Source organism: Aptenodytes patagonicus, chromosome 5 (assembly GCF_965638725.1).
Source record: "Aptenodytes patagonicus chromosome 5, bAptPat1.pri.cur, whole genome shotgun sequence".
NCBI lineage: Eukaryota > Metazoa > Chordata > Aves > Sphenisciformes > Spheniscidae > Aptenodytes > Aptenodytes patagonicus.
In genome coordinates, this window is record NC_134953.1 from 16,995,928 (window position 1) to 17,014,560 (window position 18,633).

Below are 18,633 nucleotides of genomic sequence, written 5' to 3' on the forward strand. Positions count from 1 at the left end.
GATACCCTGCCCCGCGCACCCCCGGCCCCTCCAGGCCCACAGCATCCCCCGCATTGCCTCCCAACCCCATAGCACCCCCAGGGCGACAGCACGCCACCCGCTGCCTGCCAGGCCTACAGCACCTCCTGCCCCACAACACCCTCAGCCTCTCCAGGCCCACAGCACACACCTCCACTGCCTCCCAGCCCCACAGCACCCCTGTATTTCCTCTCAGCCCGCCCAGGCCCACAGCACCCCCCCGCCGCCTCCCAGCCTCACAGCACCACCAGCCCCCTGGAGGCCCACGGCCCCTCCCAAGCCCGTGACACCCCGCAGCAACAGCCCCGTCCGGCGCCGCCGACCTGCCGCCCGCGCCCCGCCGCCCGCCGCCTCCATGCCCGGCGGCCCGCCGCCCTCACGGCCCCACGGGCAGCGCCCGCCGCCCCGCGCACTGCGCCTGCGCGCCGGCCGCGCAGAGCATGCCGGGAAGCGCCGTCTGCCGGCGCTGGACTACAACTCCCAGCGGGCAGCGTGCCCACGCTCCGTGCCGGATAGAGGAGAACCAGTAGCCGCGCCGCTTGCAGCGCGGCCTTGCCGCCGGGGACCAATAGGGCGAGGGCTTTCTGCGGGCGCGCTCCCGGCAGCGAACATGGCGCCTCCCGCCCGGTATTGTGTCCCCGGTGAGTGCGGGCTCGGGGAGGGGGAGCGGTGCCCGGGGCAGGAGAGGGGGCTCCTGCAGCGGGGGGGGGTGGGTGCCCCCCCGGTGCCCGGGATAGGGGAGGGGGCGGCCTGGAGCCGAGGGGCCGCGGGAGGGGGCTGTGCGGAGGGGGTTTGCCCCGGGGGGCGCAGGAGAGGGCTGACCGGGGCGGGGGCCGCCCCGCCGCATCGGGCCGGCCAGGAGCGGGTACCGTGCCCGGGGCGGTGCGGAGCCTGAGGCCCCCGGAGCGGGACCAGGACGGCCGGCCCCCTGGCAGCGACGGCCCCCGAGCACCCGTCCCTTAGGCGAGCGGCTGTGCAGCGCGGAGGAGGCGACGGCTGGCAGCGGGACTTACACCCGGCACGGCTTCATCTTCTCCTCGCTGGCTGGCTGCCTGGAGAAGAGGAGCGAGGACAGCGGGGTGAGCGCGGCCGCGGCAGGCGCTGCCCTTCCCCGGAGCCGGCTGCCGGGCGCCGAGGCTGCGCAGCCCCTTCCCAGCCGGGGAACTGGGCTCGGCTGGCGCCTGCTGCGAAGCCGGTCCCGCGTGACCCTGTGCGCCGGCCGTGCCCCGAGCTAACCCTCGTGTCCGCTGCCCTGCAGCCGCCCGTCGTGTCGGTGGTGAGAGACGCCGAGTCCCAGCTCCTGCCCGACGTGGGGGCCGTGGTGACGTGCAAGGTAGGGCGCCGGAGCGCGCTGCGACGGCAGACTGCACAGCTTTTGCTCTCTCTGCCTCGCGCTGACCTCTGTTCCGGCGCGCGGATGGGGTGGGATGAGGAGCCCCTGGGCTCGTCAGTGCCCTCTGTACGGCTCCCGGCGGGGCAGAGGCAGCCCAGTGGCTCCCTTGGGTCCCTCGCTCACAAAGAAGCCAGATGTTGGCGCGGGGGACACCTGCCTGTTGATACTCCCTGCCCCGAGGCCGAGGCGGGCTGAGGGGAGGTTTTTCTTTGCTCTCCCTTCCGGAACCCTTTCTGGGGCAGGGTGCGTGGAGGACAGTGCCTGGGGCAGCTTGGAGGAAGAGTGGCACAGACCAGGGGATTGGTTTCCTTACGGTCCTGACGGTGGGAGAGGGACGGGGGTCACAGCAGGTCTCGGCCTTATTCGTGTGTCTTGAGTCGCACAAGTATCATCTTCCTCGCCTGGCTGACTGCGGGTGTCCCACCTCCACCGCCACTTCTTTGGTGACGAGGAGGAGGGGGCCGAGTGAGACGCGAGCTCCCTGCATACAGCCCTGTCCTGCCTGCACCCTGCCCTCTCCCTGCCTGGAGCGGGGCGCGCTGGGGTGAGAGCAGGCCCGTGCTGGCACCGATTCCCCTTTTCCTCCGGGCAGGTTTGCGGCATTAACTCCCGCTTTGCCAAGGTGCACATCCTGTACGTCGGCTCCACGCCGCTGAAGTCCGCCTTCCGGGGGACCATACGGTAGGGAGAGGGCTGGGTTCCCCGCGGGATGGGGTGCCCAAGCGCCCCATCCTCAAGGTGGGGGGGGGAGGCTTTTCTGGGCGGCACAGCCAGCTGCCCTGGCAGGAGCTCTGCCCCGCGCACCGGGCGGGTGTCCAGCAAGTCCTGGCGAGCGCCCAGGGGGCCCGGGGCAGCTCCTGCCGCGGGCTGGAGAGTCACCTTCGCTCACTAGCGCTCAGATCCCTCTGTCTCCTTTTTCAGGAGAGAAGATATTCGAGCCACGGAGAAAGATAAGGTCAGTGAGGCTCTGCCGGTGACTCTGCTACTGCAGCCACCCCCACTCCTCCTTTCTGCTGGTGGGGGGCGCTTGTCCCGCCGCTGACGAGCACCCCGACACGCTGCGCGGTTTTGCCTGCTCTCTGCTGTGCAGGTAGAAGTGTACAAGAGCTTCCGCCCGGGTGACATAGTCCTGGCCAAAGTCGTATCCTTTCCCCTCGTACCAGGAGGGCCCACCGGCACAGCGGGTTTGCTCGAGTCCCCTCGGGGAGGCCTTTCCCTTAACCCCTGTCGAACCAGATCTCGCTGGGGGACGCGCAGTCCAACTACCTGCTGAGCACGGCGGAGAACGAGCTGGGCGTGGTGGTGGCGCGCAGCGAGGCAGGTAGGGACAGGCCTCGTCCCCCGCCTGAGGGGGCCGCCTCCCTTTCCATGTGGAGGAACGCAATTTCGGGAAGGGGAGCCCCTGACACGTGGTGTCCCTAGGGGTGCAGATGGTGCCCATCAGCTGGTGCGAGATGCAGTGCCCGCGGACGCACACCAAGGACTTCCGTAAGGTGGCCCGCGTGCAGCCCCAGTTCCTGCAGACCTAGCAGCCCCCACGGGGGTGGGGGGACCCTGCGGGGCAAGGGGCTGCCGGCCTGGGGTCTGCGGGGCCAGAGCAGCCCCTGGACTCCAGCCGCCTCCGCGCGTGAGCCAGGCCCTCGCTGGCGGGGTGGATTTTCTATTTGTGGATAATAAATAATTTCTGAGAGCTCCGTGCTCTGCTCAGTTACGGCCCAGAGAGGCGGCCGGGGCTGCCTGCAGCCCGCTGGTCTGGCTCCCGTAGCGGAGCTGTTGTGGGGACGGCTTCCCCAGCGCTGCAGCTGGGAGGAAGCACGTGTTCCCAGCCCGCTGCCGGGGAAGGGGAAGAACCAGCGGCTTTGCCGCAGTGAGGTGAACGGCAAGAGTTCCGGTTTGCGGCTGGGCGGCGCTGGCTCCAGGCACTCGCCTCGCCAGGTTGGTTTCCCCACGTCGGTGTGGAGCGTGGAGAACAGGTTGTCTCCCTGCCCCTCACCGATAACCAGTACGGGCTGCGGCTGCGCTCAACCCCCGGGCACCGCATCTCCTCCGGCCACGCGTGCCCTGCCTGCCCCTGGGGACAAGGGCGTGCCGCACCCGGAGCCAGCAAACCACGAGCGGCAGGGCGTCACCCCCTCCGGCAGGGATTGCGGAGCCGTGCTGTGCTCCCCCGAGCCCGGCGCGCCTTCCGCCCCACACGCCCGGGAGCACGTGGCAGAGGAAAGCACCGGCACCTCGCTATTGCGCATTACTCTTTATTGAACTGGAACAAGACAGCTGCTACGGTCGGACAGTTACACTGACCCCGTGCAAGCCCAGGCTCGCGGCGCCGGCAGAGGGGGAGGCCACAGCGATAGGGCCGCGTATGCAGACGTGGGATGGGGCACGACGGCACCTGCTGCACCAGCAGGACTAAGATGGGCTTCGGCTGGGGGAAGTATGTGGTGGACACAGACCTCCAGACGACCCGCTCCCTCCCTCGCCCTTCTCCAAAGGCAATAAGTTAAAGCAGGGGCTGGGGGAGCTAGGTCCAGAGTCGTGAGTACCACCCTTGGGTGCTGTACCACATGCGCCAAAATACAACCCTTTCAGTGTCTACGCATCCCGATCCTTGTGCCACACACCCACGAGGGGATGGGGTACCCATCTTGGTTGCTGCCTGCGCTGCGCTCGCCCCACTGCTCCCGGGATGACTAAATCAAGCAACAAAACTACAGTAACCGGGTGACGAGAGCTGCCGGGGAAGCAAAGCAGAGGAGGAGCCTGGCACGGCGAGGGATCGCTTGGCGCGTCCCCCTGCAGACAGGGCCCGAGGGCTGGGATCTGGGCGCGGAGAGGTGTGCGGTCACTGCCTGGCAGAGCCAGGGCTCCCCTTCACAACCAGACCTCCATGCATGCAGCCCCAGGCTGTCTGCAGAGGGGAGCCTGGTCCCAAGGGAATGGGCCTAATCCTGGAGAGCTGCGCAGCTCCAAGTTCCTACGGCTGTGGGGGGTGTGCACAGAGGGGTGGGGGACGGCGGGGGGCTCTACTACGTGCTAGCCTGCTGCCCGCCTTCACTTCTTGACCTTGCCCTGAGCAGCGACGGCCTCCATGGCCTTGCGCACCGTCTCCTCATCCCCCAGGAACTGCATGGGCTTGATGGGTTTCAGGTTCTTGTCCAGCTCGTAGACGATAGGGATGCCGGTGGGCAGGTTCAGCTCCATGATGGCCTCTTCCGACATGCCTGCGAACACAGAGGCACCGTCACTTGTGGCCCTGCTCGCACAGTGCCAGCCGGGGCAAGCGGGGAGACCCCCGCGATACCCCCGCAGGGCTGACGTACCTTCCAGGTGCTTGACAATCCCACGCAGGCTGTTGCCATGGGCAGCAATAAGGACTCGCTTTCCCTCTTTGATCTGCGGGACGATTTCCTCATTCCAGAAAGGCAGAGCCCGGGCGATGGTGTCCTTCAGGCTCTCACACGTTGGCAGCTGGTCCTCTGTCAGGTCAGCATAGCGACGGTCCTGGGGGAACGGCCACGCTCACGCAGCAGCCCAACGCAGTGTGGGAAGGCAGCGGCAGGGCCTTCACACCCCCCCCCCCAAATTCTCTGCCTGGGGACCTGCTACATGTAGGCAAAGCCAGGCCTGGAAGCAAGGAATTGCCTTTGAGGTTTGAGGCTGCGCTCAGCCAGGGTCAGGGCTCTGAGCCCCTCCTAGGGAAAGCCGCACATCGCTTGCTCTGAGCAAAGAGACCAGAGCAAACACCCATGCACAGGTCACAGGACTAATGATTAACAGAGGTATCATCCCCTCCGCTTTGAATCTGTCCGTACAATGCCCAAGGTTTCAACTCCCCAGGGAGGGAGCGGGACAAACTCAGCCCGACACCAACTGGCACCACGCATGACAGTCCTGGCTGCTGCAACAGAGGCAGAGGAGACCTTGCAGAGGAAGCCAGACCACGTCACAGGAACCTAAGGTGGCTTTTAGGAGCCTCCTGGCCAGGAGGACAGAGAGCAATGTGTCTTACCTTGCTGATGGTGCTGTAGAAGGGGTGATCGGACTGCATGGGAGGCGGAGGGATGTCGTACGAGCGCCTCCAGATCTTCACCTGCGCCTCGCCGTGCTTCGCCGCCGTCTCAGCCTTGTTCAAACCGGTGAGGGCCCCGTAATGCCTCTCGTTCAGGCGCCAGGTTCGGATAACGGGTAACCACATCTGATCGATGGCATCCAGGACGGTCCAGAGGGTACGGATGGCCCGTTTCTGTACCGAGGTGAAGCAAATGTCGAACTCGTAGCCGGCATCTGGAAAAGACCGGGGAAAGGGGGGTGGAAGGGGACACCGGGGAAGTGAGCGCCTGGCCTTACGCAACCGGTAAGGCGCCAAGGGCGGCAGCCTCACCGCGCCGGTACCGGTCGCGCCGCCGCCGGCCCGCCCTAAGGGGCGGGCCGGCGGCGGCGGGGACGCGACCGGTACCGGAGAACAAACCCCCCCCTCGGTACCTGAGGCTCTCCCCTCGGTACTGGTGCCCCCCCCCCCCCGGCACCGGAGGCCCTCCCCCCGACATCGGAAGGCCGCAAAACCGCCCCCGTTAGGCCCGAGGCGGCCGCACTAAGGCCGCATCCCCTCCCCCCCCCCTTTTACCGGTCACCGGTACCTCGGAGGGCCTCGCCGCCGCGCCGCGCCTCTTGCTGACCGGCGGGGCTGAGATCGGCATCGTACCAACCGCTGAAGCGGTTCTCCAGGTTCCAGGCGCTCTCGCCGTGGCGGACGAGGACGAGGCGGTAGGCGGCCATGGCGGAGGAGCGGAGCTGAGGGGAGGTCGGTGCGCGCGCGCTCTCTCCTCACGCTGCTGCTGCCGCGCGCGACTGACGCTGCCGGCGCCGCCCCGCCTCTCCCCGCGCGGCAAGGGCGGGGGGGGCTGGCGCGCAGGCGCAAAGCAGCGGGCGGGCGGAGGCGCACGTAGCGCATGGCGCGGCCGCGAAGGGCGGCGCGACCTTCAGGGCCGTGACGTCACCGCGCCGTAATGCACACGCAGCATCCCGTCGTGGCTGCTCACCCGCGCCGGGCACCGACCCGGCTGCGGGCTCGGTGTGAACGGTTCCATGCGGGTGCGGCACCGGCGGTGCCTTCTCCCCCTGCAGGGGGATGTCAGACAGCCGCTCTTGCTGACGGCTGTCCCTGGGGTCTCCCATCCAAGCCCCAAGCGGGCGCGACCCCGCTTAGCTTCCCCGGCGCCGCTCCCCACCCGCCCCGCTGGGGCGCGGCCAGCCCCGAGGGCAGCGGTGCCCTCACTCAAGATGGCGGCGGGCGCCGGAAGCGGGAGGGAAGGGGGGCGTGGCGCGGCAGCACGTGGAGCCGGTTCCAGCATGGCGCGGAGCGGGCGGCTCCGCTCGGGCGCCGTCGCCAAGCTGAAGCGGTGGCGGAAGGGCCACAGCAGCGACTGCAACCCTGAGACCCGCCAGCACCGCCTGGCCGCCCGCAGCCGCTTCTGCAGCCGGCCCGCGGGTGAGGGCAGGGAGGCGGGCAGGGAGGCGGGCAGGGCCCCCCCCCGGTGCGGGCAGGGGCGCGGTGCGGGCAGCTCTCTGCCTGCGCCCGGCCCTTCCCGGCGGGGGCTGCAGGGCCACGGGGGGGCTGCGGGGCGAGCCTTTGGGTCCCCGGCTCCCGAGAGCTGGGGCGGGGGCAGAAGGGCCCGGAGCCGCTGACCCCCGAGCCGCAGCCCCGGGAGGCGGAGGCAGCAAACCGGGGAGGAGAACCGACCCTGCGGCGTAACGAGCGTGTCCTCGTTACCTTTGCCGTGACACCGGGCCTGTGGACGCGAAACGGGGCACGGCCTACAGCAATGCCTGTCAGCCCGCCGGGGCCCGCTGCGAGGCCCTGCCCGCAGCTGCCAGCATATGTGCCGTGCCGTCCCAGCAGCGTGACCTCACGGCAGGCTCACGGCAGGCTCACGGCAGGAGCGATTCGGCTCCCAAAAGCCCATGGTCGTGCCTGTAAGTGCTGCGGCAGTGTCTGGCACGGAGGGGAATGCGACAGAGACTCTCCTTCAGAAGGCTGTGCGATGGAGAAGACAAACTCCAGAGCATCGCCGTCTGCGAGGGGCTGGAGGGAGTTTCGCAGCCCTGGCTGCTGTTGGCCAAGGAGATCTTTCTCCTGCCGATGAAGAAACGCCTCTTGCAGCACGCACCGTCCTCTTGCAGCTGGCTGCAAGCTGGTGTCTGTGACTTAGAGGGATGCGAAGCCTGCGCCTTGGCTGTCTGGTTGCCAGGGCTCCGGGCGGAAGAAGATAAATGGAGCAGAGTACACGGAGCTCCTCGGCATCAAAGCCTTGGTACACCAAGGATGAGTTTGTGAGGGCGTGATGCTCTCCTCCGTCAGAGGAGATGACTGGACTGTGCCCTGGTTTGTTTTCAAAGGAATTACGAGCTCTCTCCAGTTATCACTGTGCTTCCTCCCATCAGGAGGAAGCAGCATCCATGTCCCATGTTCTGGAGATGAGCTCCAGCCAAGCTGGTCTGGCTGGGAGGGGAAGGAGGGGGGGCATAGGGGGTTTCGGGCTGAATGGCAGAGCGATGCGACTTCGCAGTTCTGAGCGTACCCCTTCACCCTGGCAGAGAAAAGCAACTTGACGGTGGATGCGGTGAAGCTGCACAATGAGCTGCAGTCGGGGTCCCTGCGTTTGGAGCGGCCAAGTGACAGCGCTCAGCTCCGTATGGAGGAGGACAGTGCTGGGGAGGCCGCCACGGAGAGGTCCTCTGGCACCTTCCTGAGTGGGCTGAGCGACTGCACCAACGTCACCTTCAGCAAGGTGCAGCGCTTCTGGGAGTCCAACTCTGCCGCTCACAAAGAGGTACAGAGAGGAGCAGGGCTAGGTGGGGGTTCAGTGGGGATGGCCCCCCCAGGTGTGAGGCTGAGAGTGCTGACCTGCTCCGCTTGCTGCTCGTAGATCTGCGCCGTGCTGGCGGCTGTGACGGAGGTGATCCGCTCGCGGGGGGGCAAGGAGAGCGAGACAGAGTACTTTGCCGCGCTGGTGAGTGATGATCGTGGGGAGGAGGTGCGAGGGGAGCTGCTGTTGGCAGCCTGGGTGCGCTCTTGGGGGGGGGTGGAACATGCTGTGCCTGGACATCCTTCTCCAGCAGAGTTGCTGTTGGGCTGCTCCTGGTTTCTCTGCTCCTCTCCCCAAGGCTTGAGGATGGGGAAGGGCTGGCCTGGTGCGAACCCTGGCTTCCCCTTGCTCACCCCTCCTCTGTTCCCAGATGACCACGCTGGAGGCGGTGGAGTCCCCCGAGTCGCTGGCTGCTGTCGCCTACCTGCTCAACCTCGTCCTAAAGCGGTGAGCGGCTGGCAAAGGAGTGGGGAGAGTTACCTGGCCCCATTGTGGAAGAGGGGCTGGTGCTGGGGAAATGACCCAGCCAGGGCTGGCTGGGGATGCGGTTCCCTGTGAGACTGCCGCCGGCTGCCTGCTCCTCGCACCGCTGACGCACCCCCTTCTCCCGGCAGGGTCCCAAGCCCCGTGCTCATAAAAAAGTTCTCAGATGCCTCAAAAGCCTTCATGGGTATCGTGTCCTCGCAGGCCTGCAGTAGCTCCACCTCTGCCCTGCGATGGGTGAGTAGCCAAGAGGCAGCCAGCCGTGCCAGCTCTGCCCGGGGGTCTGCTGAGAGCTGGGGTCGAGGCTGCTGCTGTAGGGTGGTGCTGGGTGCTCGGCCTGAGGCCGTTGCAATGAGGAGGTGTCTCTGGGATGATGCTAACGCCCCTGCTGCTCCCTTGTCGTAGGTACTCTCTTGCCTGGCCACGCTGCTGCGGAAGCAGGACTTGGCAGCCTGGAGCTACCCTGTCACCCTCCAGGTCTATCACGGCTTGCTGAGCTTCTGTGTTCATACCAAGCCCAAGGTGAGCTCCCGGTGCCCCTGGCAAGGGATGATGCTGCCTTTGTGGCTCGTTTCTGGGGCTGGCTGTGCCCCCGGGGTCCATGGCTTCTACCCACCTGGGCTCTCCTTCCCCCAGGTGCGGAAAGCGGCGCAGTACGGCGTGTGCTCTGTCCTGAGGGGCAGCGAGTTCATGTTTGGAGATGCGGCCCCTGAGCATCACCCTGCAGCACCCTCCACTGCCAAGTTCTGTGTGCAGGAGATCGAAAAAGCTGGAGGTGTGGAGCCCTGGAGTGAGGGGTCTGCAGCTGAGCGTGGGGGCCCTGCGGCCATGGGAGAATAAAGGCTTGAATGGAAGAGGGGAGGGTGCAGCACCCTGGGTTGCTGGGGAGGGTGTGAGATGTCTCTGGGGCACCTAAGGTGTTTTGGAGGGTCCTCAGCCATCTGTCTGTTGCTCTGTTCTTCCCAGAAGTCGGGGGGCAGGGGGGTGTTCACCCCAGCTCCATGGGTCAGCCCCAGCTCTGTCATGGGGGCTTTGCCTCGGGCAGGGCTTTGCCATGGGGTGCCATGGGCTCAGATGTTGCTCTGCTCCCACAGGCACCAAGGAGGCGACCACCACCCTGCACATCCTCGCCCTGCTGCGGGACCTGCTGCCCTGCTTCCCCGCGGCCGTGGTGAAGACCTGCTGTGAGACCTTGCTCCGAGTCATGACTCTCAGCCACGTGGTAAGTGTCCCCACGCCAGGGATGGTGAGGGCAGCCCCTTTGCCTCTCGGCTCTGCCCTGGAAGGGCTCGAACCCCCTCGGCTGCCAGCTGGGAGCCTGAAAATGCAGGATGCAAATGCGGAGGAGCCCGGAGCAGCTTGTCTTGCTAGCCTGCCTGCTGTGGAAGAGGGAGGCTGAAGACAGGGCGCAGTCGCAGCAGCGCTGGGCTTCCCCGGGCAGAGCCTTATTTGGGGTAGGGGGGCGGAGGGTGTGAAGTGGTGCTGCTTGCCATGGAGCCCCCCCTCCTGATGCCATGTCCTTCACAGCTGGTGACGGCGTGCGCCATGCAAGCCTTCCACAGCCTCTTCAGCGCCCAGGCCAGCGTGGCCTGCCTGCCGGCTGAGCTCAACGCCCAAATCATCACCGTGAGTGTGGGGCACCAGTGCGGGGAGGGACGGGGCTGGCAGTGCCGCGGCACTCACCCACCCACCCTCTGCTTCCCCAGGCCCTCTACGACTACGTGCCCAGCACGAGTGACCTGCAGCCACTGCTGACGTGGCTGTCCACCATGGAGCGGGCGCACATCAACCTGGGCAGGTGCGGGTAGGGGCCACGGCTGGGCAGGGGGAGAGGCGGTGGGTCGGTCTCTCACCTGTCCGGTCTCTCTTCTCCAGGCTGCAGAAGGATCTGTGCTGGGCTCACCTGCCCCGGCTCTTCTCAGCCGCCATGAACTGCTTCCTCTCCCCGCACTCCCAGGTGGTGGCGGCAGCGGCGCAGACCCTGGAGGTACTGTGCACGGGTGCCTCCCTGCTTGGCTGCCCTGGTCCTCGTGGGGGGCTCTGCCCGGGGGTTTGGGGCTTGCCAGGGGGTGGTGTGCCCCTTTGCGCCTGCCAGGGCAGGGGCTTTGCACTCCACTGCTGCCCTATTTTCCCTGTTTGTCCTTGCAGACCCTCCTGAGCGAGTGTGTCGCTCCTCATATGGATGACCTGGGCACCGTCTCTGCATCTGCCCCAGCCCCTGCCGCCTACCTGTGCAAGATGTTCAGGTGAGGAGCGGTGGTGTGGGAGAGGCTGTCCCCGTGGGTCTGGCTGAGCTCCGAGCAGCCTCTGCCCAGTCCCTGATTGGTGCTGGGTCGGTCCCTGCCAGTGTGACCGTCTCCTCTCTCCTCCCCAGATCGGTGGAGGAGGGCCTGACATATCGTTTCCATGCGGCGTGGGACGAGGTGCTGCGGGTGCTGGAGGTCTTCTTTGAGACATGTGGGAAGCAGTGCCACCCCATCATGAGGAAGGTGAGCCAGGCCGGGAGGGTGTCAGGCTGATCCGTGGAGGCAGGTAGAGTGGCCATGCTGCTGCCTGGGCTGCGTTGCCCTCTCCGTCTGCGGAGCGTGGCTGTCCCAGTGCCCTGTGCATGGGCAGGGTCTGCACAGCTCTGGGACCCAGCATGGGGACATGCAGGGCAGCTGGCATCCCTGGGCAGGAATAGTGAGTGACACATGCCGGACCTGCCTCAGTGGCTCCTCTGTGATTGTCCTGCCCTGTCCCCACAGTGTCTCCGGTCCCTGTGTGACCTACGTCTCTCCCCACACTTCCCCTACACCGCTGAAGTGGACCAGGCGGTGGGGGCTGCCGTGAGTGCCATGGGCCCCGAGGTTCTGCTGGAAGCTGTGCCCCTGGAGATTGATGGCAAGGAGTGAGTACAGCCGTGGGGTAGCAGGTCCTGCGCCCACTCCCAGCAGTGGAGGACACTGGTCTCCAGTTGAGAAACCATTTTCTTCTTGCACCTTTCTCATCTGTACCTTCTCTGACCTCTCCATGAGCCAGTGCAAATGACCGGTGCCTCCAGCACCCTTAGCGGAGTGCTATCCCTTTTCTCTTTGGCTCATACTTTCTCCGTTTCCCCCCTGGTTCTCGTACTGGGAGATGACCAGCTGCCAGTCTGTCCGTGATGGTGGCAATTTTGCAGCTGTTTGTTACATTCCTGTTCAGTCTCCAGCTTTGGGGCTGGGTGGAGATGCCCTGTGCCCAAGAGCTGATGCCAGCAGTGCCCTGCGCTCCCCTGACCCATGCCTTCCCTCCCCAGGGAGACGCTGGATTTCCCCCGCAGCTGGCTCCTGCCGGTGCTGCGGGACTATGTGCAGGGCGCGCGGCTCGGCTTCTTCACCAGCTACTTCTTGCCCTTGGCGGCCACCCTGAAAAGCAGAGGTGAGGAGGGTGGCATGGCAGGGGTCCCAGCGGGTGCGGTCCTGGGCTCCTGGGAGCCCCAGGGTGCTCCGTGGGACCTCTCTTCCCTCCCCTGGGGTGGAGTGGGGCTTTGCCACCTCTGCTGCTCTGCTCATCTCCCCTTCTCTCCTGCAGCCCTGGAGTTTACCCAGGCTGGGAAAAGCGTGGAGGCCAAGATCTACGACACGCTGCAGTGGCAGGTAACAAGGAGCGCTTGGGGAGCCCTGCCGTGGCGTATCTGCGGTGCCAGGCTGGGGAGCGGTGACTTGGGAGAAGGGTGCTGGCCTCCCACCTCTCCCTTTGCCTTCCAGGTTTGGACTCTGCTGCCCGGCTTCTGCACCCACCCCACGGACCTGCTGGGGGCCTTCAAGGGGCTGGCCCGCACCCTGGGCATGGCCATCAGCGAGCGCCCAGACTTGCGCCCCACTGTGTGCCAGGCCTTGCGCACCCTCATCCACAAAGGATGCGAGACAGGTTGCGGGGGAGGCAGACTCTCGTGGTGGGTCCCTGTCCCCTGCGGTGACCTGGAGAGGGGAGATGCTGATCCGTACCCCTTTGTCATCCTCTCCCTAGATGCGGAGCAGGCAGAAGTGGGTCGCTTTGCCAAAAATTTCTTGCCCATCCTGTTCAACGTGTACAGCCAGCCCGAGGAGGATGGAGGCAGCAGTGCTCAGCGCCGCTCTGTGCTGGACACTGTCCGTGCTTACCTGACCATCACCGACCCCCAGGTGAGGGGAGCCTGGGGCAGTGGGGCAGGCTGTGTTGTCTCAGGCCAGCATCTCCCAGCTGGACCCAGTTTGATGGGGCTGTGGTGGGTGCCTGACTGGAGAGGACAAGAAGAAAGAAGCTGGGCAGAGAGCAGCCCTTCCCTGCCCTCATGGGGAGGGAGCCCTTCCCAGCCAGCGGTCTGGGATTTCCCAAGCTTGCAGCCATACCTGGCGCATCGTGCACAAGCCCTTTGGGAATTTGCCCAGCTCTTTTTAGACCCGCTGGTGCTTCTGGTCTCCACAAAGTCCTGTGGCAAGGCGTTTGCCAGGTGGATTGCAAACTCCTGAAAAAGCGCTCCCTTCGGTCAGTTCTGATCCTGCTCCGTGTGCCTGCCCTGCAGATGGTGTGCGGGTTCCTGCAGAAAGCCAGTGAGAAGCTGACCAGTCCTGAGAGTTCCGAGTTCACCAGGTAACACCCAGGGGCTGGTGCTAATGGGTAAAGCTGCCAGTTTCCTCCTGGTGAGCAGCGCTAGGGCCCTCGTACTGTCCCATGTGGGATGTGTCACTCATGCATCTGATGAGACTCACAGCCGGAGTCCCAGCTTGGTCGGGCAGTGTTAGTGATGCTGCAGTTACCCACCTGCATGTCCTTCTCTGCTGCAGACTCTCCATCCTGGACCTGGTGGTGGCAATGGCACCCTACGCTGATGAGCAGTCCCTGGGCTCCCTGTACCACACCATCCAGCCTTCCCTCCAGGTGAGTCGGCTCCCAGCCCCAACAGGCACAGGGGGTACAGAGGGGCACCTTCTGCTTGCTGCCAGCTTGGACCTGCGCTCTGGGGGGCTGAGCAGCTGCTGTAGGGGACAGGTCTCTGCTGGGTGGCGGGGGGGCGCTGCGGGGGTCCCTTCAGACACTGTGGCGAGGGGCTGCCCTGATGGTGGGGGCATGTTGTCTGTCCCTGCAGAGTAAGGAACGCAGCATGCAGAAGAAGGCGTACCGCGTGCTGGAGGAGGTGTGTGCTGCTCCCCATGCCCCCTGCCAGGCCTTTGTCCGCTCCCACCTGCAGGATCTGCAGGCAGCGCTGCTGGACTCGCTCAAGAGCGCGGCATCACCGGCCAAGAGGGTGAGAGCAAGGGCAGCAGCGGCCGAGCTCAGCCCCTGCCAGGAGGGGACAAGGCAGGGACAGCCAAGTGTGCGTCCCTGGGTGTACCAGCGCTGGGCTGTTTCTTTCCCCAGCCCCGGCTGAAGTGCCTGTGCCACATCGTGAAGCAGCTCTCCGCGGAGCACGAGCCCTTCATCACCGCCCTGGTCCCAGAGGTGTGCGTGGTACCCGGGGGGACCCAGCTGATTCTGGCTCGGGGGGGGGGACAGCAGGGTTGTGACGTGCCCGTGTGCCTCCAGGTCATCCTCTGCACCAAGGAGGTGTCAGTGGGGGCCCGCAAGAACGCCTTCGTGCTGCTCGTGGAGATGGGGCATGCCTTCATCCGCTTCGGGCCTACCCCCCAGGGTGAGCTCCTGCTCCGCTTACTCAGCCCAGCCCCACGGCCGCTCCGGCCCCAGGGGGATCAGACCCATGCCTGGCACCCCTCTGAAATGGGCCAGAGATGCTGCTGGGCAGGGGGCGAGTGGGGGCCTGAATCATTCCCCTCCTGCAGAGGCCATGCAGCGGTTCCTGCTCCTGGTCTATGCGGGACTCACGGGCTCGGTCACCATGATCAGCTGCACGGTGCTGGCGCTGACCCGCCTGTTCTTCGAGTTCAAAGGCAAGCGGGAGCAGGAGGGCTGGGGGGCTGGGGGCAGCACAGGGGGATGAGGCAGCACCCTCCAGTGAAGGTGGGTGCTGGGAGGAGGCCGGCTGTGGCTGAGCCCTGCCACGGTTGCAGATCACCTGGAGCTGAGCGTGGTGGAGCAGCTCCTGCAGAACATCTGCCTGCTGCTGGCCTCCCGCACGCGGGACGTGGTGAAGGCAGCCCTGGGCTTCCTCAAGGTCACACTGCTGCTGGTGGACACCAAGGTGCTGGCCAAGCATGTCCAGGCGATGGTGAGATCTCGCGCAGGGTGCCCTGAGGAGGGTGACGTGGCAGAGCTGGGGCTGCCTTGGGCAACTGGGGGCATCTCCAGCTGCACCCTGCTTCTGCCCGGGAGCCAGGGGCACAACCTTGGTCTCGGTGGCTGGGCAGGCAGTGAGGAGGTTCCTCTCCTGAATGCTGGCATGGACCTGCCAGAGAACCCCCGTGAACCAGCCCTGCCAAGCAGGGAGACCTCCCCCTGGCCCTACGTGGGCTGGGCGTGGGGACACGGCAGCAGGGTGAGCAAGGTGGCCGTGCAGGGGAAGGGTGGGAGGCTGGGTGCCCAGGGCAGGGATGCTTTGGTCTTGAGGGTCTCTGTCCTGGCAGCTGGAGGCCGTGGGGAACCTTTCAGATGACATGAGACGCCACTTCCGTATGAAGCTGCGAAACCTCTTCACCAAGTTCATCCGCAAGTTCGGGTGAGCCGGGGGTTCCTGGGTCGCGCTGGAGCTGTGCTGGGGCAATGAGGGGGCTCCCTGGGAAGCGGTGTGGGAGGAGGTGGGCACTGACCGCTCTCTGTGTGCTCCTCAGCTTCGAGCTGGTGAAAGGGCTGCTGCCAGCCGAGTACCACAAGGTGCTGGTGAACATCCGCAAGGCGGAAGCCCGGAGCCGCAAGCAGCGAGCACTGAGGCAGGCGGCTGCAGATACGGATGAAGAGGAGGCACCACCAGCACAGCCCAGAGGAGACAGGTAAAGATGGGCCGGGGTGAAGAAGGAGCAGCCCTGTCAGATCTGGGGATGGGGACATCTCCAGCACTGGGGTTGCTGTGTGCTGTGGGGCAGGTGGGGGTCTGCACACCTGGGCTTTACTCCATTTCCATCATCCTCTCTGCCTTTTGACCAGCATGGAGGAGATCCTGGCTGACTCGGAGGACGAGGAGGAAGAGGAGGAGGAACGGCAGCAGAGCAAGGAGTGGAGGAAGCAAGCACGGCAGAAGGGCCAGGCCTGGCTGAAGGAAGGGGAAGAGGATGAGCCCCTCAACTTCCTGGACCCCAACGTGTCCCAGCGGGTGCTGGGTGAGGAGCAGAGCTTCAGATGTGGCCGGGGTGGGATGGATGGGGCGGGAGCTGGTGTGATGCACAGGGGCTCTGGGGGTACGACTGCCCCCGGGAGTGGGTCCTTCCCCAGGCCCTGACCCACCTCTCTGTGAGCAGCCACCAAGCCAGGCCCCAAGCGGTCCAGAGGAGTGAGCCACGACTTCCAGGTGTCTGAGGATGGGCGCCTGATCATCCATGAAGAGGAGGAGGAGGTGGACGATGATGAAGCCAAAGGTACTGCCTGGGCTGGTGGGGGCCCACACTAGACTTGCTCTGGTACTCCGAATGGTTTTCTTCCTGCCACCTGTGTGTGGGAGCTTGGGGAGGGATGTGGGTGGAAGCGGCAGGGATTGGTGTGGCTTTGTGTCACACCCAGTGGCTCTCTTCTGGGCCACTGCCACCCAGAGGAGGCACCCCCCTCCATCACCAGGAGGGGGCTGGAAGGTGACATGGCCACCAGTGCCAGTTTGGCAGGGGCATCTTGCTCCTGCAGCCCGCTCTGGGGGCTGGCACAGTACAGGGACTCTCCTGCACCTGCATCCTGCACTGACCCTCTTGTCCTGTGCTGTAGGAGCAGACGAGGAGATGGCAGATGTGCTGCAAGACGTGGGTCTCCGCAGTGTGAGTACAGGGCTCATGGTCCTGAGGAGATGCTGGGGGAACTCGGCTGTGCCAAACCCCTGTCTGTGCCGTGGCAGCTGCAGCTCTACCCAAGAAGCCAGTGGGGACACTGGGCATGCGCCAGCTGCTTGGAGGGGTGCGGGAGGCTGGCTGGGGCAGGGGACGTGCGCAGGCAGTCTGGAAGGTCTCTGGGCCCCCATGGGAGGAAGCAGGAGGTTAGGGGTCCATGGGAGGGCAGAACTGTAAGGACAAGCCAGCTGCAGGGTCCCTGCTGCCTTCTTCTGCAGAAAAAAAGCCAGAAGCGTCGGTTCAGAGAGGAGCCAGATGATGAGGAACGCGAGGCCGGGACCTACCCTCAGTACAGAGGTAAGTCCTTTGCCTGTGCCTGGTCTGGGGCTCCCCGGGGAGCCAGAACCACATACCCATCTTACTGGGCGGCTCCAGGGCAGCTGGAGCAGAGATCTTTGCTCATGGAAAATGGTCACCCTTCTCTGCTGTCCTCCACCCAAGAACTGGAGGGAAAAACAGGAACAGCTTCCCCAGCCCTGGTGCATTCTAGCATAGGAAATGGGAAGGGGGAGCCCCGGGACCCCTTTTCAACAGACATTCCCTGTTTTCCAGCTGGAGGCTCTGGGATCCACCGGCAGCTGGACAAGGAGCCAGCCTTCGGTGCAGAGTACAGATCCAAGGTGAGGGACCTGGGGGGTTGCAGGGTTTGGGTGGGGAGATGCCTGGGGCAGGACTGCTGCTGGCCTGGGGGGCAGGAAGCACCGGGTGTTTGCTGAGGGTCTGGTCCAGCAGTGCTAAGGCTGGGGGGGTAAATGTCTGCTCCAAGAGGAGCTGCCAAACACTCAGTACTTGTGAACATTTCCAGCCCATCTTGGAGTCCTGGTCCCGCCCTTGCTGTGGCCAGTTGCTGCTCACTGCTCAGAGCAGGTGTCTGTAGCATCATCTGGGTGGGAAATCAGCTCCAAGGACCATGTGCTCAGCTGGCACCCTGCTACAACATAGTCTTTGGGGTGGCCGGGTGCCAGGGTTGCACCAGAACAGGACACATGCATCTCCCCTGGTGCTGCATCTTCTCCTACGTCACTTATCTCCCACAGAAAGGCAAAGGCGACGTGAAGAAGAAGGGCCAGCTCGACCCCTACGCCTACATCCCCCTGAACAGAGCTAGACTCAACAGAAGGTGAGACTAGCCGGGAAGGGCACAGGGTGGAGAACGGGGCCAAAACACAGGTTTGATCCTGGGTTTTGTTGTTACGGATTTTTGTGGGTCTGGGAAGTCCCTGCCAACCTCTGCACCGCTCCTTGCGGAGCTTGGAGCATCCCTGTGCATCGGCTGTGCCCAGTGCCCACGCTAACCCAGCCTCCTGCTCCTACCTCCCTCCAGGAAGCGGGCAAAAATGCAGGGACAGTTCAAGGGCCTGATGAAGGGTGCCCAGCGCGGGGCCAAAGCCGGCCGCAGGAACCGTCAGAAGGCCCAGCGCCCCTGAGGAGCCTCAGGTGCTCTGCCTGCACCTGCCCAAGGATGGACAACACCCTGTGGCCGCTGGGCACCGGGGGACAGGGGCTTCATGAGTGGAGCAGGGGGGATTCCTCTGCAGGAGATGGCCTGCATCTGTTTGAGACTCACTGGGAAGCCACCCCGTCGTATTACAGACTCTTGGCCCAAGCCCTGCCCTCCCGTGCCTGGAGGAAGGTGCTGGGTGCCTGATGCAGGGGTATACGTGTGTGTGTGTGAGAGCGAGTAACATGTAATGAATTCTCTATATTGATAAATACCCACTGTTCCTACCCAGCCCAGATTCCTCCTCTGCTTTCCTTAAGAGCTGTACGCACCGTGTCCCCCGTGCTCTGCCTGCTGCCCCGGTGCAGCAGGTCCTTCTGTCGCTGCAGTACTGTGCCCCACAGGGCTCACGCCTGCATCAGCCTGGGATCTGGGGCCGGAGCCCTCTCCCCTGCGTGGAGCTTGTTTGGGGGCTGCCAGGAGCAACACTGCAGTACAGAGCAGCGA

General features: G+C 65.2%; 3 protein-coding genes across 3 annotated transcripts; 2 read left to right on the forward strand and 1 right to left on the reverse strand.

Moving 5' to 3' along the window:
* The first annotated feature begins 607 nt into the window (after positions 1-607).
* EXOSC1 (exosome component 1) lies at positions 608-3,101 on the forward strand. Its single transcript, XM_076338108.1, has 8 exons — positions 608-659; positions 982-1,097; positions 1,277-1,351; positions 2,004-2,092; positions 2,333-2,366; positions 2,502-2,552; positions 2,648-2,732; positions 2,834-3,101. The coding sequence occupies exons 1-8, from the start codon at positions 629-631 to the stop codon at positions 2,938-2,940; spliced, it is 588 nt and encodes a 195-aa protein (XP_076194223.1). The 5' UTR covers positions 608-628; the 3' UTR covers positions 2,941-3,101.
* A 546-nt stretch (positions 3,102-3,647) lies between these two features.
* PGAM1 (phosphoglycerate mutase 1) lies at positions 3,648-6,273 on the reverse strand. Its single transcript, XM_076338869.1, has 4 exons — positions 6,049-6,273; positions 5,421-5,695; positions 4,732-4,912; positions 3,648-4,632 (listed from the first exon to the last, which is right to left on the reverse strand). The coding sequence occupies exons 1-4, from the start codon at positions 6,185-6,187 to the stop codon at positions 4,463-4,465; spliced, it is 765 nt and encodes a 254-aa protein (XP_076194984.1). The 5' UTR covers positions 6,188-6,273; the 3' UTR covers positions 3,648-4,462.
* Positions 6,274-6,738: 465 nt separating this feature from the next.
* RRP12 (ribosomal RNA processing 12 homolog) lies at positions 6,739-18,417 on the forward strand. Its single transcript, XM_076338870.1, has 34 exons — positions 6,739-6,899; positions 8,006-8,241; positions 8,338-8,421; positions 8,648-8,724; positions 8,892-8,997; positions 9,166-9,282; positions 9,397-9,535; positions 9,855-9,982; positions 10,288-10,386; positions 10,467-10,558; positions 10,636-10,747; positions 10,909-11,006; positions 11,135-11,249; positions 11,508-11,650; positions 12,041-12,162; positions 12,316-12,380; positions 12,492-12,654; positions 12,754-12,908; positions 13,289-13,356; positions 13,551-13,644; positions 13,853-14,011; positions 14,125-14,205; positions 14,290-14,395; positions 14,544-14,651; positions 14,772-14,929; positions 15,285-15,376; positions 15,489-15,647; positions 15,802-15,974; positions 16,113-16,229; positions 16,567-16,616; positions 16,904-16,982; positions 17,238-17,305; positions 17,723-17,805; positions 18,010-18,417. The coding sequence occupies exons 1-34, from the start codon at positions 6,761-6,763 to the stop codon at positions 18,110-18,112; spliced, it is 3,888 nt and encodes a 1,295-aa protein (XP_076194985.1). The 5' UTR covers positions 6,739-6,760; the 3' UTR covers positions 18,113-18,417.
* The last annotated feature ends 216 nt before the right edge of the window (positions 18,418-18,633 follow it).

Bases quoted from the DNA above. Each gene is read 5' to 3' on its own strand.
- PGAM1 (XM_076338869.1), bottom strand. From the start codon at position 6,187: ATGGCCGCCTACCGCCTCGTCCTCGTCCGCCACGGCGAGAGCGCCTGG. The intron at 5,696-6,048 runs GTACCGGTGACC...GGTCTTTTCCAG, and splicing joins CGGCGGCGAGGCCCTCCGAG to ATGCCGGCTACGAGTTCGAC. The intron at 4,913-5,420 runs GTAAGACACATT...CCGTTCCCCCAG, and splicing joins TCTACAGCACCATCAGCAAG to GACCGTCGCTATGCTGACCT.
- RRP12 (XM_076338870.1), top strand. From the start codon at position 6,761: ATGGCGCGGAGCGGGCGGCTCCGCTCGGGCGCCGTCGCCAAGCTGAAG. The intron at 11,007-11,134 runs GTGAGGAGCGGT...TCTCCTCCCCAG, and splicing joins TACCTGTGCAAGATGTTCAG to ATCGGTGGAGGAGGGCCTGA. The intron at 11,651-12,040 runs GTGAGTACAGCC...TTCCCTCCCCAG, and splicing joins CTGGAGATTGATGGCAAGGA to GGAGACGCTGGATTTCCCCC.
- EXOSC1 (XM_076338108.1), top strand. From the start codon at position 629: ATGGCGCCTCCCGCCCGGTATTGTGTCCCCG. The intron at 2,367-2,501 runs GTCAGTGAGGCT...TCTGCTGTGCAG, and splicing joins GAGCCACGGAGAAAGATAAG to GTAGAAGTGTACAAGAGCTT. The intron at 2,733-2,833 runs GTAGGGACAGGC...TGGTGTCCCTAG, and splicing joins GGTGGCGCGCAGCGAGGCAG to GGGTGCAGATGGTGCCCATC.